This window comes from Dictyostelium purpureum (assembly GCF_000190715.1).
Source record: "Dictyostelium purpureum unplaced genomic scaffold DICPUscaffold_98, whole genome shotgun sequence".
In the NCBI taxonomy this organism is placed as follows: Eukaryota; Evosea; class Eumycetozoa; order Dictyosteliales; family Dictyosteliaceae; genus Dictyostelium; species Dictyostelium purpureum.
The window spans coordinates 16,118-44,066 of NW_003519435.1; the positions used below are offsets into that span (position 1 = coordinate 16,118).

The window sequence follows — 27,949 nt, forward strand, 5'->3', positions numbered from 1 at the left end:
ATAAATAGTACTGATTTTAACAATGTCCATAGAAATATAAGTAGCAATATAAATAGCATTAGTTTTAGTCCATTCTTGAATAATAGCAATTCCAATAGTAATACTAGTCCATTTTTAAATAGTAATAATAAATATAATTATAACAATAGCAATAGTAGCAGTATTAATAATAATATTTTAAAAGATGATGATAAAATAAATAATGGAGTCTCAACAATAAAATATCTACATAAACAAGAAAATTCGGTAGAAATTTTATCATCACAAAATTTAAATAGTGCCTATATATCCACACAAAATAAATATAATAACAATACAAACAACGAATCATCAAACACCAATGATATTGATAGTGTTTGTATAAATACCAATAACAATTGTTTAAATAGAAGTAAAAATGATTTTGAAAATAACTATCAGAAAAGTCAAAATCATATACCAACCCATTACCAATCTTCACCAGATATTAGCCCATTTTATAACAAAACTATTGATATAAGAAGTAAATATTATAATAATAGTAGCGATGGAGATTTTCAAAACTATTATTCGTTCAATAATAGCTATGGATCAAATAATTTTAATAATTATTATAGTAGTAATAATAACGCCCCTAATAAGAGTAGCAATTTTTATAATAGTAATAATAGCTATAACTATAATTGTAGTAATACTACAGTGAATAATTTTTTAATTGATGAAGACAAAAATCGCCAACTATCTAAAGAGTATCCAGCAAATCCTAAATTATCGCCAAAGGATTTTATATACGAAAATAATAATACAATAACCAATGAAAATAGTAGCAATCAAACAATATTTGTAAATAATAAAACAAACAATAAACAATTACCACATCTATTACCAGATCGTTATAGTAATAATGATAATAACAATAATTCAATTAATACTAATTACAATAATAATGGTGAAGATTTATATGACTATGACGCATTGAATAGTATGGTCTCTCAAATTGTTGATGGGGGAGAAAACGAAAACTTTAAAAGTAATATTATCAACAGTAGTAAAGATGAAAATATTATCAATTTTGATTATCAACAATTAACAAATCAACTATCAATGTTTAATATTGACAACAACAAAATGGGAAGTAGAATTAGCCCTATTCAAAATAGTATTAGTAATAAATCCAATTTGAAAGCAACTTCAAATAGCTTTATCAGCTCATATAGCACAGTATCAGGTCTAGATAATAACAATGGTCAAATTTCTCCCACCCAACAAAATAAATATGAAACTACAACAGCTGATTTAAATGTAAATAATATCAATGTTAATAACAATAATAGCATCCAAAGTACAACTGCTTTAAACAATAATGTAATCACTACATATTTAAAAAATAATAATCTTTTAAACAATACTAGTGCCAATAAATCAAAATTTAATAATGTAAAGAATAATAGTAATAAATTCAATTACAAAATAGAAGAAAAAGAAACTAGCGAGCTTATATTAGATTTATTGGAGCACCAAAGAAGAGAAGACACACTAGCTGAATTGGTTTCAAGAAAAGATAAAGTGGATAATCTTTCACAGATGATTTGGAATTCACCCAATGTTGTATCAGTTCTTCTCCAGGATATTACCGCTCTCTATGAAAATATTTCACTACCAAATCCAAAATTAAAGGCCAGAGCTTCAAACAAAATTTGTAATATTTTAATTATCTTTCAGTGTATAGCTTCAGATCCAGAAATTAGATCACAGTTTATCCAATTAAAAATAATATCATATGTTTATCCATATTTATTAACAACTTCAAAGTCAAAGCCATTCGAATACCTTCGTCTCACTTCACTTGGTGTAATAAGTTCTGCTATTAAACAAGAATCTCAAGAAATAATTTCATACTTGATAGATATAGATATATCCACACCTTGTTTAAAAATAATGGAAAATGGTAATGATTTATCAAAAACTGGTATGTATTTTAAATACTTTATACTTCATTTCTATTTTTATATTAATTTTTTTTTATATAATTTATAGCATCGGCATTTATTCTTCAAAAAATATTAAATTGGGATGATGGATTAAATTATTTTGTTCAATCCTCTGAAAGATTGGCCAATCTAACCAATGTGTTAAAGAATATGGTTGAAGCAATGATACCAGACCACATGTCCTCACGTCTTTTAAAACACATTGTCAGATGTTATCTTAGATTATCTGAGTGCGCTAAAATTAGGGATCATCTTCCAAGTTGGATGCCAGCATGTTTTTCAAATGGTAAATTAAACGAGTTCATTCAAAAAGAAGGTGACGTAATCGTTAAACGTTGGTTTACTCAGTTAATGGGCAATCTTTATCCATCACAACAAACAAATAAAAGACAACAAAAACAATTAAACTTTATCAATAACAAACCATCACAAACTGAAAACAAAACTAACTCAAATTGGATTAACAATAGCAACAAAACCAATAAACAATAATAGAAATAATAATAAAACAATAATATTAATAATAGATTTAATTCTAGAGATTAGAATTAATTAGTAAAATATTTTTTATAAAAAAAAAAAAAAAAAAAAAAAAAAAAAAATTTTCTCTTTACTAGTTTTTTCCAAAATAAAATTTAAATAAAATAAATTATTAGTTATATTTTATATTTCTACATATTTTTGTTTCTTCATTTATTTATATCTATAATTAAAAAAAATAAAAAAATAATTCAAAAAAAATTAAAAATTAAAAAAAAAATTGTTTTAAAAAAAAACGAAAAAAACGAATTATTTTTTTTTTTTTCATTTTTAAATTTTTTTTTTTTAGTTTTCATCATTACTATTGTTATTAGTTTAGTTACTTATTTACACATACATATAAAATAAAAATGAGTGAAGAACAAAATGTTAGTAATGATTTAATGGATCTTGAAACTACATTTGACCAAATGGGTCTAGATAGTAGAATTTTAAGAGCATTAAAGAAAATGGGTTTTAAAAATCCATCACTCGTTCAAAGTAAAGCAATTCCATTATCACTTCAAGGTAAAGATATTTTAGCTAAAGCAAGAACTGGTTCAGGTAAAACCGCTGCATATTCAATCCCAATTATTCAAAAGATTTTAACTGCCAAAGAAGTATGTATAACACCATGTTTATTTTATTTTTTTATTTATTTATTTATTTATTTATTTATTTATTTAAGAGTTGGATATTTAATTTGTTTTATATGAATTTTTATTAATTTTTTTATTTTTTAAAATTTTAGAAAACAAATATTAAGGGTGTCAAAGCAGTTATTTTAGTACCAACTAGAGAGTTATGTGAACAAGTTAAACAACATTTCACTCAATTATCATGTTATTCAAGTCATTTGGTATCAGTTGTGCAATTAGGTGGTGATAAATCAATCGATGAACAAAAGGGTTTACTTCGTGATATCCCCGATGTTATTATTAGTACACCAACTAGATTAGTTCAACATCTTCAAAATAAAACCATTCAATTACAATCATCTTTAGATATTTTAGTTATTGATGAAGCCGATCTTGTTTTATCATATGGTCATCAAGAAGATATTAATATCATTAAATCATTTTTACCAAAAGTTTGTCAATGTTTCCTCATGTCTGCTACTTTAACCCAACAAGTCGAAGAATTAAAAAAATTAGTTCTCCACACCCCAGCAATTTTAAAATTAGAAGAAGATAAAGCCATTCAAACCAATTTAACAGAATATTCCATCAAGTAAGTATTAACAATGAAAATTATAAATTAAAATATATATATTTATAAAATAACGATATTAATTGGTTTTTTATTTTTTCTATTATAGATGCGCTGAAACCGATAAATTCCTTTTAATATTCTCATTATTAAGATTAAGATTAATGCAAGGAAAGATTTTATTCTTTGTCAATGATACAAATAATTGTTATAAATTAAAATTATTTTTTGAAAGATTTCATATTAAATGTGCAGTTTTAAATTCAGAATTACCAATTAACTCAAGACACAATATTATTTTACAATTCAATAAAGGTATTTTTGATTATTTAATTGCAACTGATGAATCATTTAGCTCAACTACATCTACATTAAAAGAAGAAGAATTAGAAGATAAAGACGAAGAAGAAATGGAAGATAGCATCGATGGTGAAGAAGAAGGTGAAAATGACGATGATGTTGATGAAGAACAAGAAGAAGATGGTGAAGATGAAGAAGCTGAAGAAGCTGAGGACGATGAAGAGGAAGGTGATGATGATGAAGAAGCAGGTGACGAAGATATGGATGAACCAGAACCAGAGTTAGATATCGAAAATTTAATTAAAAAAAATATTACTAAATCAAATAAATCAAATAAATCAGATCCAAAAGTTGATAAAGAGTATGGTGTTGCAAGAGGTATCGATTTTAAGAATGTAGATATTGTTGTAAACTTTGATTTCCCAAGAACCATTAAGAACTATATTCATCGTATTGGTAGAACTGCTAGAGGTACAAATAAAGGTATTGCTTTATCATTCGTCACTTTTAACAACGAAAACTTATTAAGCAAAGTTCAAAAGACAAGAGGTGAAGCCGGTTACAATTTAAAACCATTCGAATTCAAGATGAATGCAATCGAAGGTTTCAGATACAGAGTAGAGGATGTACTCAGAAACGTTAATGTCCGTTCAATTAAAGAAGCCAGAAAATCTGAATTAAAACAAGAAGTTTTAAACAACGAAAAATTAAAGTCACATTTTTCAGAAAATCCACAAGATCTTTTAGCTTTAAAACACGATACTGCTCTCATTAAAAAACAAGTATCAAATCATTTAAAATATGTCCCAGAATATCTTTTACCACAACAATTTAAATCACACGTCGATCAAAAATTAGAAGTCATTCCATCAACCAACAATCCTGAAAAAGTTAGAGGTGTAAATTACAGTAAAAAAACCGAACAAAGAAGAAGAAAGAAAGATATTTTAAAGACTTTATCAATGAAAGCTGGTTCAACCCTTACTGGTGAAGAATTGGCTCAAGCTCGTTCTAAATCTTTAATTAAGAGATTGAAAATTAAAGAAGATAATATTTCTGCTGATGGTACATTTAAAACCGTTAAAGTCAAGAAAACTCATAAAAAAAATAAATCTGGTTTTGTTCATTAATTAATTTAATATTTAATTAATTAAATAAATAAAAAAATAAAAAAATAAAATAAATAAAAAAACTTTAAAATAAAAATTATTTTATATTTTCTTTTTGATTATTTTTTATAGTTTTGTGGATTTTAGTTTATATAGTATACCAATTACTCTGATTTTATTCTATTATTTTAAATATATAGTTTAAATTGGAATGGTTTATCCTAAACAGAATCGTTATTAATAATGGTTTGGTAATTAAGCAACCCAATATGGATTATTGATTACTTTTTTTCCACTATTTTTTATTATAAAATTTTTAATTTTTTTTTATTTTTTTTTAATTTTTTTTTTTTTAATTTTTTTATTTTTTTCAATACAACAACCCCATTTTTTTTATTTTATCATTATTTTTCATTAAAACTATCATTTTTATTATTTTATTTTAGATATTATTAAAATAAATAAAAAATAAAAATGATTGGATTATCAACTACATCCCCAGCATATAATGCTATGGTGTCATTAGAAAATTCAACAAAAGGTAGTTCAAACACAGTTATCGTTTATAAACCAATCTCAGACTTTATAGTATTACCAGATGCAGTTTTAACCGATGATGAAGTTTTAAAACGTCAAAAAGAAAAATTAGAAACATTAATGTATTCAACAAAAGATGCAATTACAATTGATTCAATTTTTAAACATATTGTTAACAAACAAATAGAGTATGTTTTTTTAAAGCATTTATTGTGTAGTTCATGTTTAATATATCTGTATACTAATAATTTTAAAACATCTTATAGTATTATTAAAGAATTTTATAAGCTTATTAAACAAGACGAGTATGAATCAATGTCAGAACTAATTATAACTTTTTCAATTGGTTGTAATAATGTAAGTATTTAATAGTCTTTTTTCATTACCATTTAAATATTAATATGTTTTTTAGGCATTAAGAATCTTAAGATATTTTATAAATTCAGATATTAATGAAGATATTAATAATGTTAATAGAAATTATTCATTCTCATCACTATTAATTTCAAATTTTTTAGAAAAAATTGGACAGCAATATATGAAGGATATATTAAGACCATTTATTTTACAAGTTATTCAAGATAAGGCTATTAATTTTAAGAATGATTTAGAGAATATAGATTCACCATTAAATTTTGGTGTAAACCAATTGGGAAATTTGGTTAATTGGAGTAATAGGCTAAGTGAATTAATTTGTAGCCAAGATTCATTAGATAAAATGCCAGTTCCAATCAAGATTATTGCTATGTTTTTCAACGAGATTTGGTTACAAGATGACAGCAATCAAGGTGTTGCAAACTTTTTAATTAATAAGGTTTTTGCCCCAGCCCTAGTTACACCCGAACTTTATAATTTAGTACCACCACAGGTTCATCTTAGTAGTAGATCATTATCAAATCTCGAGGTTTTAGCAAAAGTTTTATCATCATCTTTAACTGGATCCAATTGGGAATATCAATCATTATTTGAAACAAACAGTACAATGGCATCATTGAAGCAATCGATTAAAAGCACCTTTAAAGAAAATCAATATTTCAAATCTGTATTGTCAGCACGTTTCTCAACACAATCCTACCAATATACAAATGAGGCCCCAATGTCTCAAATTCACTTTTTACATAGAGTCCTTTGTACACAAAAATCAACTATTCGTCAAATGTTCCAATCTATGGATGATGCCCAAGAGTTTGAAAAGCTAATGGATTTAATTCCAGACTACAATTCTAGAGTAAATTATCAATTTTTAACACCTCAAGAGTCAAAAGCAGTTCGTAACTATATGGATTCAAAGAATGAAGAGGTTTCTTATATTAATCATGTACAAAAGAAAGGTAAGAAAGATTTTGTTAAAAGAATCCTTGTAGTTGGTGTATATCGTATTGTAACTTTTAAACCAAATGGTAAATTGGGTAGAGATGGCCATATCTTAGATCTTTTAGAAATCAATAGTCCAAATAACCAACAGTTCGAATTAGTTTTCAAAAATTTCCGTGTCCATGTTACCTCTGAAGAATGCGATCATATTATAACATGTATTCGTCGTGTTTATGAATATTGCTTTAATAATTGGCCATATTCATTAAAAATGAAATTAAAAATTCAACCTACCTCACGTCTTGAAGCCATTTCACCACCAGATCATACACCAACTACTGCTATGGCAAGTGCATATAAAGCTCTATGCTCTTATTATAACATACCTGTTAAGCAAACTATTGCATGGTATATCGAGCATGCTTTCAAAGACCCAAAATATAAAGCTTTCAACCTCAAAATGTTCACAAAGCACAATAGAGAATTACCAACCAACCAAGAATTAATACCATTGATCCACTCACTTCGTTATGATTGGTTCTTTGAGGAATTCACCATTAAAGAATATAAAGTTGACTCAAAAGATCTAATCAGTGAAATTATATCAATGCTTTCAAGTAACTCAACCATTACCTCGTTGACCCTCTCAAATCTTTCAATGGCAAGAGAATCAATGGCCAATATTTTCGATGTTATTCAAAATCAAAAATCATTAAAATTAAGAAAATTAAATATCAGCAATAATGTAATGGATGATAAGTCTTTAAACTCATTCTTTTCATATTTACAATATGGTGAAACCAATCAATTAGAAACTTTAAATATCTCCTCAATCAATATGAATATTCAGCATATTAGATCTTTTATAGACTCACTTCGTAGAGGTAATACCAAGTCACTAACTAGTTTAAATCTCTCTGGTAATAAAATCGGTGATAATGGTTACGAAATTTCAAGATGGTTAACAAACGAAGGCTCAAACATAAAGCAATTAGATCTTTCAGATACAATGCTAAAAATCAAATCATTCCAATTAAGTGATGCCAACTCATCAATTGAAACACTCGATTTGTCAAAGAATTTATTTAGAATTAAAGATGACATTCAATCACTCTCAAATGTATTACTATATTTACCAAAATTAAAATCATTAAACTTAAACAAAACTATGATTCCTTCAGATTCAATTAAAGATATCCTACAATTTTTAATAAACGATAACCAAGAACTATCTCAACAAGTACAACAACTACAAATTACAACACAGCAACAACAAGTAAATAATTTAAAGAGAACATTTAATCAATTAATAATCTCTGAAAACTCGATTCAACGTCCATTAATTACATCAATGATTGCCACTAACGCCATAAATTACATCAAGGTATTAGATTTCACAGATAATGATTTAACTGATGGAGGTATTAAAGAATTAGCAAGAGCACTTTATGGAAATCAAATGATCACCACCTTAAATATTAACGGTTGCTTCAGAGGCTCACCAGGTAAACAACGTAGTAAAGCAATTTTGGCATTATCAAATTATATCTCATCATCATCAGCATTACAACAATTATTAATGAGAGGTGGCCAAAAAACAAATCAACAATTACAACGTTGTATTATACCCTTCCTTTTATCATTAGGTAATACCCATACTCTTAAAAAATTAGATATCTCTGGTCATCAAATGGGTAGCCCCGGTGCTGTAGCTTTAGCAAAAAGTATCATCTTAAATACAAGTATTAGTAGCTTAATTATAGATAACAATACAATTGGTACCATAGGTTATGCAAATATTAAAAACTCTTTAAAACAAAATTATACAATCAAAGAAATGCCAATACCATTTTTCGATTTATCTTTAATTTTTCAAAATAGTGGTGCTTCTTTAATCGAACAAAAAAAACTAAGATCATTATTATTAAAAATTGAAAATTATTTATCTAGAAATCAAAGTTTATAAATAAAAATAAAATTGATCATTTTATCAAATATGTTCCAGTTGGGTATATTTATCAAATCTTTTACTTCAAAATTTAGCAATATTCAAATAAACACTGTTTAATTGTTTTTTTTAAATTTTTTCTCAAATATTTTTTATTTATTTATTTAAATTTTTTTGTATTTTATTTTTTTTTAAAAAAATAAACATTGTTTAATTGTTATTTTTTATAATTTTTCTCTAAAATTTTTTATTTATTTTTTTAAATTTTTTCATTTATTATTGTGTTAAATAATGGAAGATAATAATAATAAAGGAAATATATCACCTCTCAGTATTGCCCATTTTGAAAGTGACACAGATATACCATCCAGTAGCAAGTTAGAAAAACTAAAACTAGAGAAATATGAAAAAGAAAAAATCCTTTTGGAAAATGAAAAAATTCTTGATTTTTTAAATAAAAGGGTCCCTATAAGAGGATGTGGTAGTGGTTCACAATGTAAAGAGATTTTTGTTGATACAAAAGATATTAATGATGAAAAAGATAAAAAAATAAAAAAACAAAAAAAAAAAATTAAAAATCAAAAAGACAAGATCAGAAGCCAAAAAAGAACTATTGAAGATTTAGAAAGAGAAAATAGAAGTTTGAGAGACAGGATCGCGGAAAAGGAGTTGACCACCAAACTTGATAAGCAATGCGAAGAAATTGAAATTTTGAAAAAGGATATGGATAATCAAAAGAAAGATATGGATAATCAAAAGAAAGATATGGATAATCAAAAGAAAGATATTGAATTATTAAAAACACAAATGGATTCATTTGTATCAGAGAAAAAACAACTCAAATCTGATATTGACACCCAAACTATTATTGAATTACAAGAATCGGCATTGATTGGAGAACACTTTCTTGTGGTCACTGTTTGCCTGTACTATCTCAAATATTATTTATTACCCAGATTTAATTTGCTAGGTTATAATATAGAATGGGATGAGTTCGGTGAAATTTATCCCACAAATCCAATTGTGATATTATTAGCACCCGGTATATCATTGTACAAAATTAAAAAGTTATGTAGAGAAAGAAATCAAATTTTCGAAGATAGAAAAGAAGAAATAGTCAAAGCTATCAACATAATAAAAAAAACATACGGCCTCCTTTCAAATCCAGATCAAGACATTGGTTTCTGTAAAAGCTCACTTCTATGTATATTCCGTTTAATTGTTGAAAATCAATCATTTACATTTTAGGATAAATTAAATTAATCATTTTAAATAAATATAACAATTAAATAATATCTCTTATATAAATAAATGATATTTGGAAATAGTCTAATCAAAATGAAATCATTTTACATTTTTGTTTAAATGTTATTTTAAATTTTATTTTTTTATTATTTTTTGGTTATTGATCTTTTAAAGAAGTTTCTGCAACAAAATCTAGGTTTGAATGGACACATTGTAGTGTTTGATTTTAACATAGTTTGTTAAAACTGGTTCATTTTTTTCTTTGTTAAATGAATAACAGTCATTTATTAGTGTATTGCAAACAACAAACCACAGCCCTAATTGTTTGAAAATTTTAGATTCTCTAAATTCTTTGGATATTGAGATTGGGGGCAGTTGATGAAGCTAGTGCAATTATAATACCTATGTCATTCATTCCAATCAACTTATTCAACAATATTCCTGCAATATAAATTTAAAACAATATATAAAATTTAAAATATTAACCTCTGTACATTTGCAACTCTCTTCAATCTTTAATTGTTATAAATAAAGCTTTTTCAATTTTAATTAATAATTTTAATCGATTTTTTATTTCGATGTATATTTTTCGTGGGAATTTTACTTTTAAGAGATAAAAAAAAAAAAAAAAAAATTATTAAAATATAATTAAATTTAAATAATTTTTATTGCATATAAAAATTAAAATTTGTCATCAGTTAGCTGATGAGGTGTAAAAGCTAATAGTGTTTAAACCTGGAAAAGTCATTATATTTTGGACAGGAAAAAGAAAAAGTTAAAACTTTTTTTTTTTTTTTAATTATTTTTTTTTTTATTTTTATTTTTATTTTTTTTTTAATTTTTAATTTTTGAAAATTTTTTTTTTTCAAGATTTTTTTTCATTTTTAAAAAAAACTTTAGTTTTTTAAATTCACCCAATTTGTATTATATATATTTATAAAAAAATGAAATTATTATACGCTTTATTAATTTTAGTTATTGTTTTCTTTGCTGGCGGTATTGAAGCCAACAAAACTGATAAGTAAGTATTTTGTAAACAATAATTAAAATTATTAATTAATATAATATAATATTAATTTTTTTTTTATTTTTTAAAGATCAAATAAAACTACAGAAGAAAGAATTAGAGATGAAATCAAAGTTTGGGAACAAAATTGGAGTGGTTTCCCAATTAATTGTAGAAGAATGGTAGATACATTATCATCAGATGGTGTTGTTGAATACCCAGTTGGTAAAAATATTATTGGTGGTGGTCACAAAAGAATTTTCAATAGATGCGAAGCTTTTATTACAGAAAACTTTAGTCAAATGATCAACTATGCTCATGAACCAGTTTACATTGTTGGTCGTGAAGTTGCATTCAAGAGAACTACTGTTTTCGTTACCAAAAACAACTGCAGACTTTACAACACTGGTATTGTTACCATCAAATACGATAAAGATTTCAAGATTAAACAACTTAAAGATTATTTCGATGCTGATGATTTAGTTAGCAAATTCCAAGCTTGTCAATTCCCAGGTTCAGAATTACCAGATATTAACGCCGAAGAAAAACCAACTGAAAAACCAGTTGAAGAACCAGCCGAAACAGTTGCTCAAGATAAAAAACAAGATAAAAAAGAAAAAACTAAAGATGAATTATAAATAAATAAAAATATAAAATAATAATAATAAAACACAACAATAATAATATTTATTAAAATAATAATTATGGTTTATTTAATTTATTTAGTTATATGTGTATTGGAAGAAGTTTAAATTGTTTTTAAAGTTTATAAATTCTTTATCATCAACCAATAGTTTTTGTTTTTTTTTATAAATAATCTCATTATCGATTCTTGAATATTCGAAATCGTGGTTGTGTTCAATTAAATATATGTTAACTTTTAGTTGGGATTGGTGGTTGTTGTTGATACTTGTTAAAACCTGCTGAAGAACCTCTTCTTTCTTTACCATCACTTCACCATAGTTGATTTCTAATAGTTTTAAATTTGGACTTTTTCTGATTATATTTCCTAAGAATGCTAAATCGAAATCATTATCATCTTCATCAAAATTATAGTTTATTGAAATTGATAAATGTTTGATTGAGTTTCCATTATAGCAAATGTGTTCAAATAGTTTGATATAATTATTGCTGAATCCAAAATAACCTTTAATTTCTAATTTCTTTAACGATTGAATTTTAGGTATGTAGTTTAAATACATATTTTGAGTGATGGAAACACAGTAGGCCTTGTAATAATATTCTGGTAAATTTAAATCTCTAAAATAAGTTCTCTTTAGCATTAGTTTATCCTCACACAAGATATCGCTTTCATCGGAATTTATTATTAGTTCTTCCACTCTGGATAAATGATGATACATTGATTGGTCCAATGGTAAGTATTTAATTGACTCATAGTTTAAATATAAAGGTGGTTTTTTAACTAAACTATAATCACTATTATAATTGAATTTCTTATAATAAGGAAATTTATATCTATTTAATATATTTGAAAATAAATAAAAAAATCTTTTGCAAACTAATGATACAGTGATACACTTTTTCATATCAATAGCTTCTATTCCTATATTGTTTTCTATTGACTTATATTGATTTATATTTAAATAAGAGTTTAATATGAATTCTATTATCTTTGATATAATTAAATTGTCGAATCTTTTTAATATTTTAAAATTATTTTCAACATTATTTAAATTTTGATTTTTTAAATTATTATTCTCTAATAAAATTTTATTACAATTTTTATTTACATAACTATTATATCTATTGTTATTGCTATTAAATCTAAATTGAATTTAATGATAGTGTTAATATTAAAAAAAAAATTTATTTTTTTATTTATAATTACCTTAAATCATTTATATTAAAACTATTGATATTTAAAAATAAATATTTTAAATAGTTTATTTCAAATTGATGATTTCTATCTAATATATTATTTAAGATTTCTAGTTTCATAGTTAAAAGTTGATCACTTTGTTTGTGTTTTTCAATAAAATTGACAATCTAAAAAAAAAGAAAGTTAATATATGATTTATTTTTTTACATGGTTAAATTTTACTTACTCTTCTATCTGAAAATATTAAATAATATAAATTTGTTACATCTTTATAACTGATTAAATTGCTTCGGTTGTAAAGTTTAAGTAAATTAAAAACTTTGATGGATGGGTCAAAAAATATATTTACAATAAACTCAAGATATGAATTATTATTAATAGAGTGTTCATTTTTATACAAATAATAAAAGAAATGGAAAACAACCGAAAAATATCTGACCCTTTGAAACTTTGAATGAATCCAACTTAAATACTCTATTGCTTGATCCATTGTAATAATTTCTATATTTTTAAAAATAGATTTGATTTTTGATCTAAATTGATTGTTTATTATTTGTTGATTGTTATTTATAAGATATTTTAAAATTTCATCAGAGTTATCTAATGGGAGTGAATCTTTAACATTATTATTGCTTTCCTCACCACTGTAGTCCATTTCATCTATTTCCATTTGAACCATATCATCATCCATATTATCTTGATCAAACAAGTAATCTATTTGCTCCTCTTTGATTATATTATATAAACTTTCATCATTTTCATTTTGTAAGTAATATATTTCTTTATTTAATTTATTTACATTTATATTATTATTATTACTACTATTGTTGTTATAATGATTTGAATTTATAATATTCATATTTATATTATTAATATTACTATTGGTGATATTAGGATTATTATTACTATTATGGTTATTACTATTAATATTATTATTATTATTGTTGTTGTTATTTGTATTCAATATTAATTTAGAGAAATTATTATTTAAATCTAATGTCATTCTTTTGAATATTAAATAATATATTGGAGAAAAAAAAAATAAAAAAAAAAAAAAAATTTAAATTAAATAAAATTATTATTTTTTTTTTTAAATTGTATTTATATAATGATATGTATGAAATATTTTAAAATAAAAAAATACTACTATTATTAATATGTTTGATTAATAACATTGTTTGACATGGAAAAATAGTTTAATAAAATTAATAAAATAAAAAAAAAAAAAAACAATAAAAAAAATTTAGTTATTTTCATATAAATACTTCATGATTAAGACACCAACAATTATTAAATATAATTTTCACACACTCACACACAACATACACATGTTTTTATTAATATACCACACATACACACAACCACACAAACCCACACTTACTTAAGATATACCCACACACACACAAACACTTAAAATAACATCAAATAAACCTTGATATATATTTTTAATGCAATGTATCATGTCACTTTTACTCTCTGTTATCATTTTCTCTCAGAAACTTGGTTAAGATTATACAATATGTAATTTTAATGGGAGTTTGGTCTACTCCAATATGAAGTTTAATGAATAAAAAATTGAATTTCAATTTTATTAATTTTTTTTTTTTGGGTTATTTTTTGCTACTATTGGTACTAAATTGTGAATAATATTCCAAAAAATAAATAAAAACTAAATTCAATCTCCTAGTATATCTAATTTATATTAATAAAATAATAAATAAACCAAAATTGAATTTTAAATATAAATAAATAAAATAATATTTTTCATTTATTATTATATTTTTTTAAATCTATGATTATTACTTCATACCTAAATTTCGAAACTATTCCTATTTTAAATATTGATTACTATTATTTTTTTTTATTATTATTATTATTATTTTCAAACAAAAACTATTTTAAATTTTCGAATGGATCGGATAAAATTATATTTTTTGAAAAATTATTTAAAGATTCTCTAAATTGACCTACTAATCTTTGAAGATTTCTATTACTTGCCATAATTGGTAAAATTTCTTTTAAAAGGTTTCTTTTTTGATGACCTAAAATAGTGGCTTCCCAAGATGGTATAATACTTGATAATGGGTTATTAAATAATGACGAACTATTAAACTGGCTTGTGTTAAAACTTGTATTGCTATCAATATCATCCAAAATATTTAAAGTTGATGATGGACCAAGTAAATCTGTACATAAATCTTGAAGTTTTAAAATAGAGCCAGAGTTTGTTAAATATTTGGCATAAATTAATAACCAATGATGGTATTCTTGTGGTGATTCTAAAACCTGTGATAACCATAGTTGTTTTTCTAAGAATAAAGTTGATAAAAGTTGTTGTTGATTTGATTGTGATTCACTATTGGTTAATGCAAGTAAGTTTGATAAGGTTGCGTTGTCATTAGCATTGTTACTATTGTTTCCAGAGGAAATAGATCCAATGCCGCTATTACCAAGTTTATTCCCCATTTTTTGGAGAGTTGATAAAATACCAGTATTTGATGTATCGACACTATTAAACTCTGAGAGAGCTCCTAATCTATCAGTTATTTTAACCCATTCCGAAACCTCTTTACAAAATACAAAACTATCACCATTTGAAAAAGTTACAATGGGTTTACCAGTTTCTTCAGTGACAAAAGCATGTTTAATCGTAAGGTTCTCTCTATTCTTTATGAAAGGTAACTCTCTATTAGACAATACAGATTTCTTCTTTAGTATATTCCAAACCGAAACAAAACCATCACATGTAATCGCTAAAAGATGAGTAGTTTTATTACTCTCTAAAAAGGAAATTTGATTTCTTAATACTAAATTTGACATTATAACAGCACCATTCTTATTGAAAACGTGTAAAATTGAATCTTGAGTTGTGACAGCACACCAATACTTGTTACCAGTAACCAAGGTTACCCTACCCGGTATTTTAACTTCCCAAAGTTGTGTATCATAGGTTAAATATCTAATCATCGAGAAGTATTCAACAGTTTCATCGTGCAATTCGGTTTCTACTATATTTACATCTACAACAATTGGTGGTGATGGTGATGGTTGGTTGGTGGTTGTATTGGTTTCTGAAAATCTATTCATAATTTGATTTAATGGTTGTTGTGGTTCTGTTATGATTTTTTTTGATATTTTATTTGAAATGATTGGTAACGCTATACTAAAGCCTGAAGGAATTGATGTTGATACAATTTGGTTGTGGAAATTATTTTCTGGTTGTTCTTTTTGTTGTGATTCTTTTTGTTGTGATTCTTTTTCTTTGTGGTGATGGTGATGGTGAGATTTCTTTTTCTTATGATGAGGTGTACTAGATGAATCTGAAATAAAATGATCATCTCTATCGCTTGTGGTGACGGGCTCTCTTCTTTTCTTTTCAATACCACCGCCAAATGGTTTTTGTAATGGAATTGCTGCAGCCAATTCCTCTTTATCACTTTTATCTATAATATTATCATCATCATCTTTTCTTTTATCTCTTCCACGTTGCATTAATTTCTCTTGGATAGGTGAAACATCCATAACAATATCATCTCTAACTCCACCCTTAAAAGGTGTACCATTTAAATCATTTGATATGGTTGGTGTTGCTGTAGTTGATGGTGATGGCGATGTTGTTTTTGAAACTTGTTGTTGAAGATGTAATGGTATAGCAAGTGGTTGTGGTTTGGTTATATTCTGTGAACTATTACCAATAAAAATTGGTGTAATTCTTCTTTTACCATTAACTATAGTTTGTTTTTGATTTTGTAATGCAACTTGAGTTGGTTGAATTTCTTTATTTGATGTTGTGGTTGGTGTTGGTAAATCACTATTATTATTTTCTAAATTTTGGGCATTACTGCTGTTATTACCACTGCCCCCAATAGACTCTTCCATTGCTAACTGATCAGGATTTTCAGGTAAAACTGCATGGCTACCACTGTTTGCAGCAGATGATTGAATATTACCACCTCCATAAATTAAATTTCCATCCTTATCAAGCTGAACAGAATCACCATAATAATTTCTAAAGAATGTTTGTTTCTCTGCAGCAGTAATTGGTGTACCCCCTATTTCCTCTTCTGATAAAGAAATATAACCAACAGTACCATCAGTGGAGCATACTACAAATGATAAACCATCTGGACACCATGAAATATCTTGAATTGATTGATCAAATAGTGAATGAGCAACCATTAGTGAACGTGGTGATGATGAAGACCATAATGATATTGTTGAATCTTGACCACCTAATAAAATTAAACAGAAATTTCTATCTTTGAATTTAAACTCTTTATAAATAATTGGTGAACATCTGGAAACTACAACCGCTCTTTTATGACCAACCAAGTCCAATCCTAACTTCCAGTCAGTTCTTTGAATTAATACACCAGTATGTGTAGCATTATTAATACCATGTGTTGCAACTATAAATTGACCATCAGGCGTCCAACTGAATAAAAATAAACAGAATATATATTAATATTTATTTTTACTTTAATCTATTATTATTATTTTAAAAAAAGAAATAATTTACCTTGGTCTTAAAAAGAATGAGTTTCCATTGTGTTGAAATGGTTCTGTAATTACAGTTTCAATTACCCAGTCTGAAGTTCTCCACACTATTAAACTCTTATCCTCTGATTGAGATGCTAAATATCTACCTAAAGGATCCCAAGTTAAACCTTTTACAAAACCTTTATGTTCTTCTAATTTTGTGACCATAGCTAAATAAATTACTAAATGTTAATATTTTATTTTTTTCATTTTTTAAAATGCAAATACATACCGAATTTTGATGTTTCCCAAATAATAATAGTTTTATCAAAACTACAAGTTGCTAAATATTTATTATCTGGTGACCAACTAACTTCAGAAATATCACCAGAATGAGCTCTAAGAGTTGCAACACAAACCCAATTTTCAACTGAAGATTTCATATAGTTTGATTTTGATAACCCCCAAATCATACACAACTTATCATCGGAACTTGATGCTAAATATTTTCCATCCTTGGACCATTTGACACTATTTACAGTTTGAAAATGAGAGTTTTCTATTGAACATAATAATTTTGGTGTATTTTCGTCATTTTCAACTTCAGATAGAGATATTGGTGCAACACTCCAAATTTTTATTTTAGCATCACCACCACCTGTTGCCAATCTTGTACCATCTGGATGTACATCAATTGAATAAATTGATAGACCTATTATATTGAATTGATATTATTAATAAATAATTTGTGATTTATATTTTATATTTATTAATAAAATATAAATAAAAGTAATAATATGATTATGGTATGAATAATATGTAAAACATGAATAATATGAATTTAAATAATATGAATAATATGAGTAATGTGGACGATAAGAATAATATGTATAATATTAATAATGGGAATATAAACATGATTTGGATATAAATATTATGAGTAATTTTAAAAATATTTACCAGAGTGAGATATCCATTGTGGTTTAATAATTTTCATTTTTCTTTTTTTTCTTTAAATTATTTTAATTGTTTGTATTTATTTTTATATGGATAATATGTTATCTTTTTTGTGTCTATATCTAATTATATGAAAGATGTATGTCAATTACTAAATATGAATAAATACAAATCAAAATAAATAAGAAAAAAAATATATTTTAAAAAACAAACACACAATATCAAATAAGTGAAATAAAAAGAAATATTAAAATAACAGATATTTAATCTGTATATTTAGTCTCCAATTAAAATAAAATAATTAAATAAAAAAATGAAAAAAAAAAAAAAAAAAATTTTTAAATAAAATATATAAATTAAAAAAAAAATTTTATTTAAAATAAATTTAAAATTTTTTTTTTTTTTCAAATTTTTTTATTTAAAGGCGGTGTTCCAGATTTGTTTTTTTTATCAATAAATGTAAATAAAACATGCACAATACTATTGACGATGATGATGACGCCCATATCAACCCCAATCAACCACCAACCAATAGTATAAGAGATATCATATTTTCAAATTCCCCATTAGATCAATATTTACAATGTAACTATCAAAAAATAAAGAATATAAAAATAAATAAAAAAACTAATGTTTTTTTTTTTAAATTTATAAATAGCATTAAATGAAAATGGTGAAAAAAATGATAACAATTATTTTTTAGAAGGTGAAGTTTTATCATTCGAGGATTTTAATCAAGATATTCAAGAACAAAATCAAGAAAAAGAACAAATTGAAAACAATGATAATAATGATAATGATAATAACAATAATGAATATAACGAGAATAAAGAAAGAACAGATTTAAAGTCATCTTCATATTTCAATAGCGATTTAAAAATATTCTTTTTATCATTATATCAAAATATTTCTTCTACTATTATAGATTCAGATTTATTACATCCACAGGAATCACCATTTATTCAAAACCCAAACTTTTCATTAGACTTTAATCATGATGAAAATGATGAGGATGATAACGATCAACTACCACCAATCTATCCGCTATCAATATTAAATATATCAAACAACAATATTATTAATAATAGTTTTTTGAAAAATAAAAAAATTTATCTTTATAAATATTTAAATAACGTTTTTCATAAAAATATCAGTAGTAATAATAAAATTATAATATCTTCAATTTTAATAATAATACCAATAATATTGTATATTATAAATCCAATAATTTTAATAATGCTTTCAGTTTTATTAGCCAGTATAATAATATCAACCATAAAATATATAAATTTAAAAATTAAAAGTATCAATAAGAAAACAGATCATATTAGCACCCAAATTAAATCACTTATTGAAACCAGTTCATTACATTGCGACAACCTAACTAAATCAATTCAGCTAATACGTGAAGTTGAATTAATCTCAAGAGGCTATAGACTATCAACACCCCTAACACCAATTGAAAGACTAGAAATAAACAATCCAAATTCTAATAGTGGAGCAAACAAATCAGAAAAATCTTTTATTTTAAGAGCAGGTGTATCAAAATCATTAAGAACCTCAATACAATTATTTAAACAAATTATTGACACAAATTTTTCGAACAAATTAACAAATAAACAAAAAAGGTTATATATAAAATCAAACCTATCAAACTTGTACACTGAACCAATTAATAATAACAACAATAATAATAATAATGAAGAAGAGGATGAAGAACTATTAAGAATGGAATATGATTCACAGCTTCCAATTATAACATTAAAAATGATGCTGCATCAATATCAACTTATGATTTCAAATTTTTTTACAATTTTAATAATTTATAGTTCAAATATATTTTATAACAATGCCAAAAACAACCAAACAAATATAAATATAAATAGAATACTAAAATCACTTGATATTAATAATAACAAATCAGATTTAAATATTTTATTCAATTTAAACAACATCCTCAGTTTGTTGAATGATTTAGAAATTGTTTTATATAATTTACATTCTAGACTTTCAATCGAAAATAACTCAATTAAATCATTGATTTCAAAAGAACTTTGGGATAACAGTAAGTATTACTAAGCATTTAATTTTCTATTAGTAAATTTACTAATGATATACTTTTTTATAATTTTAGAAATACCAAAAAGAGTTTTAATTTCAAAACCAAAAAAAACAATTGTAGAATCTTTTATTTATAGCACCAATCAAATAGCCGAATCTTTAAATGGAATCTCACCCCTATTTACAAGCCTACATAATAAAATCAAACCATTTGAACAACAACAAAAAGAAGAACAAGATACTCAAGATGATGAATCAATTTCAATTATTGATATATTAAAACTAGATGAAGTTGTGAATGATTTTATTAAAGTAAAATCAGAACTAAACCACTGCTTAAAGAATTGGGAGAGTGCAAATAAATCTTTAGTTAAAATGGTTAGATCAATACCCACCAACAACCCAAATCTACAAAAAGAATGGAGTGAAGAAGAAGCAAGCGAAAAATTAAAGACACTCTTAGAAAGATTAAAAAGCCATATTTCATCACACAATGAATTAATTGCAGATGAAGATAGCAATGTCGATAATAGTAACAAATTTAAAGATTACAAATTCCCCGATATTAACTCCAATAATAATGATCAATGGCAATTTTATGAAGATATTGGGGATTTAGATGTATATATTGAAAAACCAATACCACCACCTCCACCACCGCTATTAAATGATAATGAAGAACAATCAACCACTCCCTCTCCATTAACCTCTGCTCCACCACCCCCACCGCCCCCAGGTAAAGGTTTACCAAGAAGAACAAAACCACCTAAAAGAACTGTATTTGACCCAGATTTCGACCCAATCACTCAAACAATGAAAAGTAAATCATCACCCTCTACTTTATCATCACAAAAACCATCCTCATCAGACCCAAACCTAGGTGTGCTTGTATGTAAATTTAATTTTTAATAGATTTCATTTTTTTTTTTTTTTTTATACTAATACTTTTTTACAAACCATTTAGATCCCACAAAAAAAAGTTATTACGGAATTAAGATCAGTTTTAGATATCCACATTTCTAAAAAAAACTTACCAATATAAATAATACACCAATAATGGAAATTTCCCAACACCAAATCTTAAAAAAACTGGTGCCTCAGCTAATCAGATCTAATTTATTATTTAAATAAAATAAAAAATCAAAGTTTGAAAGAAATAAATATCCCAAACTGATTCATTGGTGTAACAAAAAAAAAAATATATATATATTTTTTGGTGATAAATTTTATATAGGCTATCGAAATTTATATTTGGAATAATAACATAAATTAAATATTTATTTTAATATTTTTTTAAAAATTTTATTTCAATTTACTAAAACATCTTTTATTACAAATTTTTTTTAGTTATTCCCATTTTTTTTTTTTATAATTTTTTAAGCACCTATTACTGTTAGGTTCTATAATTATCGTTATCATTTTCTTCTAATCATTTTAAATTTTTTAAAAAAATATTATCTGTTTTTGACTTTTTTTTTTTATAAAAAAATTATCCGTTTTATAAAATTTGCCAATAGATTCAAAATACAAACACACTTCATATTTGTTTCTAAAACTTTTTAAGTTATTAGTGGTATTTTTGTGTGTGGGTGTTTAAATATTTGTTTACTTAAATATGTTTTTAAAAATATTTTTTTTTTAAATTAATTTATTTTAAAAAATTAAAAAACTATAAATCAAACAGTTTGATTTTGATTTTTTAATAATCACTATTTGTTTATTAAAAAAAATATATTTTAATTTTAAATTATAAAAACTATAGAAAATGGAATTTCTTTCAAACTGGTTAATATTTGTTGCACTTTATAAATTTGTTTCTTTCTTTCTCATTTTTAAAGATGATGTTTATAAAAATCAATTTAACAGAGACATAATGAAACAAGGTAATAAGAATACTGCTACTTTAAATATATTGCTTGTAGCTTTATATTAATTTAATTTTTTTATTATTTAACTTTAATAGTGAACCCTTTGTTCTGCAGAGCAATACAACTATGGCTTGCATATACTGGTGCTGTATCATTATTAACATCATACCATTTAGATAATAAAGATTTGGTTTTTAGTTGTTTCATTTCTTTTTTGATACCATTTCCATACTTGGTTAATGAATTCTTTATTCATAAAACATATGCCAAGATACATGCATTGCATGTTTTCCCACTTTGCGTAACATCAATAATTGGATTATTTAATCATTATATGGTTAATTTTTAAAATATTATTATTGTTAAAAAATGGAAATAAAAAAATTTTAATTTAAAAAAAAAATATTGCATTCCACACTCCTTTCTTAAAATCATTAGAATTTTATTTTGGACATAATTTATATTTAAAAATAATAAAAAATAATAACAAAACTCATTTATTTGGTTTATGCATAACAAATAAGTACATAGATTATTTGAAAAATAAAAAAAAATTTTTTTTTTTTTTTTTTTTATAATTTTTTTTTTTTAATTTTTTTAAATTTTTTTTTTTTTTTTTTTAATTTTTTTTTGGCAGTTTAATCATATCTTTTGTATATTTTCTATTTTTATTATAAAAATTGTAAATTTGCAATAATTATATAAACACATACAAGATTTTTTAAAAAATTCTTTTTTTCTTTTTTCTTTTTTTTTTTTATTTTAAAATAATTATATAATAATAACAAATTATCTATTTGTGTTTTTTTTTTTTTTTAAATATTAAAAAAAGCGATAATAAAATAATATTAGTATCCTGTAATAAAAAATAAATAAAAAGAAAATCACACCTTAACAAAAAATATATCACACATCTTACTATACCATATAAATATATAAATAAAACACCATAAAATAAAATAAAATAATGGGTTCAACATCTCCATCACCAGTTAAACTATTTTTAAATAGTTTTGAAGGAAGTATAGATTTAGCAGAATCCATAGAAGACTCACCACAATTTAGAAAGCAAATCAAAGATACAGAAACAAGCATTGAAGAGCTAACAAGCAATATTAAAAAGATATTAAAGAGTTCAAAACAAAGCTGCGAATTAGGTAACGAATATAACTCAACATTCAAATCATTTGTCGATGATCTTTTAATTTATAAAGGAGAAGCCTCAGTAAAAGATGAATTGTTAGAAAAAAGTATGATTAAATTTTCAAATTCATTAAAGGAAATTTGTAATTTTAGAGAACTTTTAGTAAGTATAATTATTCATTAAATTTTCAAAAAAAAAAAAAATATATTAATATTTTTTTTACCATTATTAGCATGAAGAGATGAATCATTTAATTTCAGAACCATTACAAAATTTTGCTGAAACAGATTTAAAACATGTTAAAGAACAGTATAAGCGTTATGATAAATACAGTCAACAACACGAAATTTCAGCAAGTAAACTAGGGCAAATAAAGAAAAAAAACTCTGTTAAAATTGAAGAATTATCACAAGAAGCAAACGAATCTTTAAAACTACGTGTCCAATATGGTTTAGATTTAGTTGAATCTATGAATCAAGTTCAAGCAAGAAGAAGATTTGAATTTTTAGAATATTTTTCAGTTTACCTTCAGGCACAATCCACATTCTTTCACCAAGGCTATGAATTATTTAGGGATTTAGAGCCACATATTAGAGTATTTTCAAACTATTTACAAGCCACAAGAAAAAACTTTGAAGAACAAAAAAGAAAACAAACAATGCAAAAAGCCGATTTAATTGAAGTATGTTTTAACTTTTAAATATTTTATAAAACTCTTTAAGAACTTTAATTCTAACTTATTCTTCATATACAGAAAACATTTTTAAGCTCATCACCAACATCAGTTAGTAGTAGCCCAGTCAATGGAGGTATCATATTTACACCTAATAGAACATCTGATACAATGTCAAAAAGAGGATATTTATTTAAACGATCAGAATATAACTCCTATACCAGAAAATTCTTTTCATTGGAAAATGGTAAACTTTCATACTATAGAAGTGCCAACGATACTGCACCATCACATACATATGATTTATTTTTAACTACAGTAAGAATACGTGAAGATTTAGATAGAAGGTATTGCTTCGAACTTTTATCACCAGATAGATCAATTATTTTAGCTGCTGAAAATTTAGAAAGTATGCAAGAGTGGATACAGGTTTTACAAAATGCGACTGCAAATTTATTAAATAATTGTTCAAAAGACAACTCACCAAATTGTAATAATAGTTTTTCAAATATAATAAATAATAATAATAATAATAGCAATAGTAATATTAATAGCAATATAAGCAATAATATAAATATAAATAATAATAATAATAACAATAGAAATCGAAGTGGTACACCATTAACTGGCGGTAATTATCCTCAAAATTTAAATTCATCATGGGGCTCAAATGCCAGTTCAAATGTAAATTCAATAAATAACAGTGGAAGTAATATAGGTTTAAATTGTAGTGGTAATTCAATCAATAGTAATAATAGTAGTATAATTGATGAAACCCCATTATCACTACTAAGAAGAATTAATGCATCCAATAGTTTTTGTGCAGATTGTAATGCAAAGGATCCAGATTGGGCCTCTATTAATTTTGGTAGTATAGTTTGTATAGATTGCTCAGGAATTCACAGAGGTTTAGGTGTCCATATTTCAAAAGTCCGTTCATTAGTATTAGATAAATGGGAACCAGAACTTTTAGGTATGATGAGATGTATAGGAAATGAAAAAGTAAATAAAATATTTGAAGAAAAAGTACCAAACGACCGTAAGAAACCCACACCAAACGATTCATTTGAAGTAAGAGCACGTTGGATAAGAGATAAATACGATAAAAGAATTTTTGTAAACTATTACGAAAGACCAATAGAAGAGATCAACTCAATTCTTTATCATATATCAGGAGAATCAAATACAGGTTACATTTTAGAACTATTAGCAAAAGGAGCTGATCCAAACTACAAAGACTCACACCATCACAATAGAACACCCCTTCACAATGCAGTATTCCATAATCAACCTCAAAATGTTTGTTTATTAATCCAAAATGGTGCCTTCACCGATATTCAAGATGACCATGGTGACACACCCCTTCATGTCTCTGCCGATAGTGGTTCCTCAAATTGCTGTATATTAATACTAATGAAATGTGTAAAATTATTATCAATTACAAACAAATCTTCCCAAACCCCTTTGGATTTAGCTGTTGACAAAGGTCATGTTGGTTGTGTCGCTATATTACGTTTAGCTCAATTACAAAAAGATGAAGGAAAACAAAATTTCGATGAAGCATTTGCAGAAGTTTTAAGAGGTTTCTCAAAAGAAAAATAATTTACAATAATAAATATACTTATAACAATCAACTTTTTCTTTTTTTTATTTTAGTTTTTTTTTTTTTTTTTTTTTTTTTTTAATTGTGTGTAAATTAACCAGGTCAAAAAAAAAAAAAAAAAAAAAAAAAAACCAACTTTTTGTGTGTTTATCTTTATTTCTATCTTTTTATAAGTTAATAAAATAAATTTATATATAGATAAATGATTTAATAAGGAAAAGTATAAAGAATATTTTATGATAATCTATTTATTCTATAATTAATTTAGATTTTTCCATTGAGTTGACTATATATCTTCTAATTTAATAATATTCGTTAAAAAACGAACCAAAAACCTAAATAAATAAATTTTTTATTTTTTTAATTTTTTTAAATATTTTTTAAATATTTTTTTTTTTAAAAAAATTTTTGGTTTAAAAATTTTTTATTTTATTTTAATATATATTGTAATAAATATATGTAATAAAGAATAAAAAGTAATAATAGAGCATAGCTTATAAAATTTAAAAAGGAAACATAAAAAGGGTAAATAATTTATTTAGATCATAAAAACATTTAAAAAATAATTATTTTTTTTATTTTTTTTATTTTTTTTTTTTATTTAAAAATTTTTTTTATTTTTTTTTTTTAAAAAATCTTTACTTTTTCCACATATTATTATTTTTTCCACCTCACATATATAAAACAAATCTTTTTTTTTTTAATATATATATATATAATATTAATATTTGGCTTTAATTTTATTTGTTTAGAATTAAAAATCATTATCATCGAATTAATACAATTATAATAGTTTAAAATGTCAACACCAGATAAAAAGAAGAGAATTGAAGGTGATTACCACGAACCAGAATATATTAGCGTTGTAGTCAGTGATCCAGTTAGAACTGATGAATATATATCATATAAAATTACCACAAGTGTAAAATATCAAAAAAAAAACTACAAAAAAAACAATAGCAGATTACAATAACTTTGATTAATCGATTGGATATTTAATATTATAACAAATTTATTAAAAAATCAACAATATGCCTAAAAATAAACAAAACAATTAATAGTATAATAATATCAATATCAATATCAATTTTAATATTAATAATAACAAAAAAAAACAATAAACAATAAACAATAAACAATAAACAATAAACAATAAATAATAAACAATAAACAATAAACAATAATAATAATAATAAACAATAAACAATAAACAATAATAATAATAATAATAATAATAACTAAAATATATAGTTTATTAATAATGATTTAAAATATAGTTTATTAATAATTTATTAATTTATTTTTTTTAGACAACATTCCCAGAATATAAAGAAAGAGAATTCACTGTCAGAAGAAGATATAAAGAATTTGTTAATCTTAGAGAACACCTAAAACAAAAATTATCAGAAAAACCTAAAGCCATTAAATTTGGTGAACTTCATCCATTACCAGGTAACAATCTTTCATCATTATTCGGACAAGGTCGTTTTGAACCTGAATTTATCGAAGAAAGAAGAAAAGGTTTAGAACAATTCTTAAACTCTGTAGCTAACCATAATTATTTCCGTTTTGTAACTTATCTTCATCGTTTCCTTGAAGAGAAAGATGCTGTGTTTTTATAATATAAATAAAATAAAATAAAATAGATAAAATAAATAGTTTTTTTTTTTTTTTTTTTTTTTAATTAAAACAAAAATAGGTTTGAATATTACAAAAATATCTTTATAAAAAATTTCTATAAACTCTAAAAAAAAAAATTATATATAAATTTTTTTTTCTATTTTTTTATTTTTTTTTTTTATTTTTTTTATTTCTATTATTACTATTTAATAAATTAATTTAAATTTAACAAATTTAAAGGACTGGGAATAAGTTTTGTTCAATGAAATAATTGATTTGATCTCTAATTAAAGCTTCAGTAAGTTCTGGATATTCGTATTTGAAACCAGTTTTTTCGATTTCTGAACCATCGACAGAAAGATGATTGTTATATAAAAACTCTTGATCAATGTATGGGGTTAATGGAGTGTTATTGATACCCTTTTTCTTTGCAAAGATCGGACCATGGTTTGAGATGTTTGTCATTGGCTTCTTCACAGATTTCTTTGAGGACAATTTTAGCAGCAACGCTAGATAAAATGTTACCAGTGAAACTGGTCTTGATGGA

The 27,949-nt window shown here is 24.3% G+C and overlaps 12 protein-coding genes across 12 annotated transcripts in view; 9 read left to right on the forward strand and 3 right to left on the reverse strand.

Moving 5' to 3' along the window:
* Positions 1–1,452: 1,452 nt before the first annotated feature.
* On the forward strand, positions 1,453–2,333 carry DICPUDRAFT_8408 (uncharacterized protein; the record flags this gene model as incomplete). Its single annotated transcript, XM_003287336.1, has 2 exons — positions 1,453–1,948; positions 2,017–2,333. Coding segments are annotated over 2 exons (813 nt in total), but the record flags the coding sequence as incomplete, so codon positions are not given.
* A 527-nt stretch (positions 2,334–2,860) lies between these two features.
* Positions 2,861–5,128, forward strand: DICPUDRAFT_32400 (uncharacterized protein; the record flags this gene model as incomplete). The annotated part of the gene is made up of 4 exons (XM_003287337.1): positions 2,861–3,109; positions 3,241–3,719; positions 3,808–4,139; positions 4,284–5,128. 4 exons carry the CDS (start codon positions 2,861–2,863, stop codon positions 5,126–5,128), a joined length of 1,905 nt encoding a protein of 634 aa, XP_003287385.1.
* A 453-nt stretch (positions 5,129–5,581) lies between these two features.
* Positions 5,582–9,005, forward strand: DICPUDRAFT_47329 (uncharacterized protein; the record flags this gene model as incomplete). The annotated part of the gene is made up of 3 exons (XM_003287338.1): positions 5,582–5,832; positions 5,911–6,001; positions 6,057–9,005. The coding sequence occupies 3 exons, from the start codon at positions 5,582–5,584 to the stop codon at positions 8,922–8,924; spliced, it is 3,210 nt and encodes a 1,069-aa protein (XP_003287386.1). The 3' UTR covers positions 8,925–9,005.
* Positions 9,006–9,884: 879 nt separating this feature from the next.
* On the forward strand, positions 9,885–10,094 carry DICPUDRAFT_24114 (uncharacterized protein; the record flags this gene model as incomplete). Its single annotated transcript, XM_003287339.1, has 1 exon — positions 9,885–10,094. A coding segment is annotated over one exon (210 nt), but the record flags the coding sequence as incomplete, so codon positions are not given.
* Positions 10,095–11,095: 1,001 nt separating this feature from the next.
* On the forward strand, positions 11,096–11,795 carry DICPUDRAFT_78242 (uncharacterized protein; the record flags this gene model as incomplete). Its single annotated transcript, XM_003287340.1, has 2 exons — positions 11,096–11,172; positions 11,249–11,795. The coding sequence occupies 2 exons, from the start codon at positions 11,096–11,098 to the stop codon at positions 11,793–11,795; spliced, it is 624 nt and encodes a 207-aa protein (XP_003287388.1).
* Positions 11,796–11,879: 84 nt separating this feature from the next.
* Positions 11,880–14,000, reverse strand: DICPUDRAFT_151490 (uncharacterized protein; the record flags this gene model as incomplete). The annotated part of the gene is made up of 3 exons (XM_003287353.1): positions 11,880–12,942; positions 13,007–13,164; positions 13,224–14,000. The coding sequence occupies 3 exons, from the start codon at positions 13,998–14,000 to the stop codon at positions 11,880–11,882; spliced, it is 1,998 nt and encodes a 665-aa protein (XP_003287401.1).
* Positions 14,001–14,890: 890 nt separating this feature from the next.
* DICPUDRAFT_87573 (uncharacterized protein) lies at positions 14,891–18,473 on the reverse strand (the record flags this gene model as incomplete). The annotated part of the gene is made up of 5 exons (XM_003287354.1): positions 14,891–16,359; positions 16,435–17,432; positions 17,517–17,706; positions 17,769–18,188; positions 18,437–18,473. The coding sequence occupies 5 exons, from the start codon at positions 18,471–18,473 to the stop codon at positions 14,891–14,893; spliced, it is 3,114 nt and encodes a 1,037-aa protein (XP_003287402.1).
* A 430-nt stretch (positions 18,474–18,903) lies between these two features.
* Positions 18,904–21,536, forward strand: DICPUDRAFT_87574 (uncharacterized protein; the record flags this gene model as incomplete). Its single annotated transcript, XM_003287341.1, has 4 exons — positions 18,904–19,018; positions 19,092–20,498; positions 20,568–21,382; positions 21,459–21,536. 4 exons carry the CDS (start codon positions 18,904–18,906, stop codon positions 21,534–21,536), a joined length of 2,415 nt encoding a protein of 804 aa, XP_003287389.1.
* Positions 21,537–22,259: 723 nt separating this feature from the next.
* DICPUDRAFT_78246 (uncharacterized protein) lies at positions 22,260–22,711 on the forward strand (the record flags this gene model as incomplete). The annotated part of the gene is made up of 2 exons (XM_003287342.1): positions 22,260–22,377; positions 22,458–22,711. 2 exons carry the CDS (start codon positions 22,260–22,262, stop codon positions 22,709–22,711), a joined length of 372 nt encoding a protein of 123 aa, XP_003287390.1.
* A 468-nt stretch (positions 22,712–23,179) lies between these two features.
* On the forward strand, positions 23,180–25,781 carry DICPUDRAFT_97693 (uncharacterized protein; the record flags this gene model as incomplete). The annotated part of the gene is made up of 3 exons (XM_003287343.1): positions 23,180–23,668; positions 23,739–24,188; positions 24,261–25,781. Exons 1-3 carry the CDS (start codon positions 23,330–23,332, stop codon positions 25,779–25,781), a joined length of 2,310 nt encoding a protein of 769 aa, XP_003287391.1. The 5' UTR covers positions 23,180–23,329.
* An 800-nt stretch (positions 25,782–26,581) lies between these two features.
* On the forward strand, positions 26,582–27,272 carry DICPUDRAFT_23749 (uncharacterized protein; the record flags this gene model as incomplete). Its single annotated transcript, XM_003287344.1, has 2 exons — positions 26,582–26,704; positions 27,093–27,272. Coding segments are annotated over 2 exons (303 nt in total), but the record flags the coding sequence as incomplete, so codon positions are not given.
* Positions 27,273–27,539: 267 nt separating this feature from the next.
* DICPUDRAFT_97694 (uncharacterized protein) overlaps positions 27,540–27,949 on the reverse strand; it is a gene marked incomplete at its 5' end in the record, with an annotated part of 1,302 nt that continues 892 nt past the window's right edge. Inside the window, one exon of the mRNA XM_003287355.1 lies at positions 27,540–27,911. Within this exon, the coding sequence (XP_003287403.1) occupies positions 27,637–27,911 (275 nt within the window). The 3' untranslated portion in view covers positions 27,540–27,636. The remainder of the gene's footprint in view (positions 27,912–27,949) is intronic.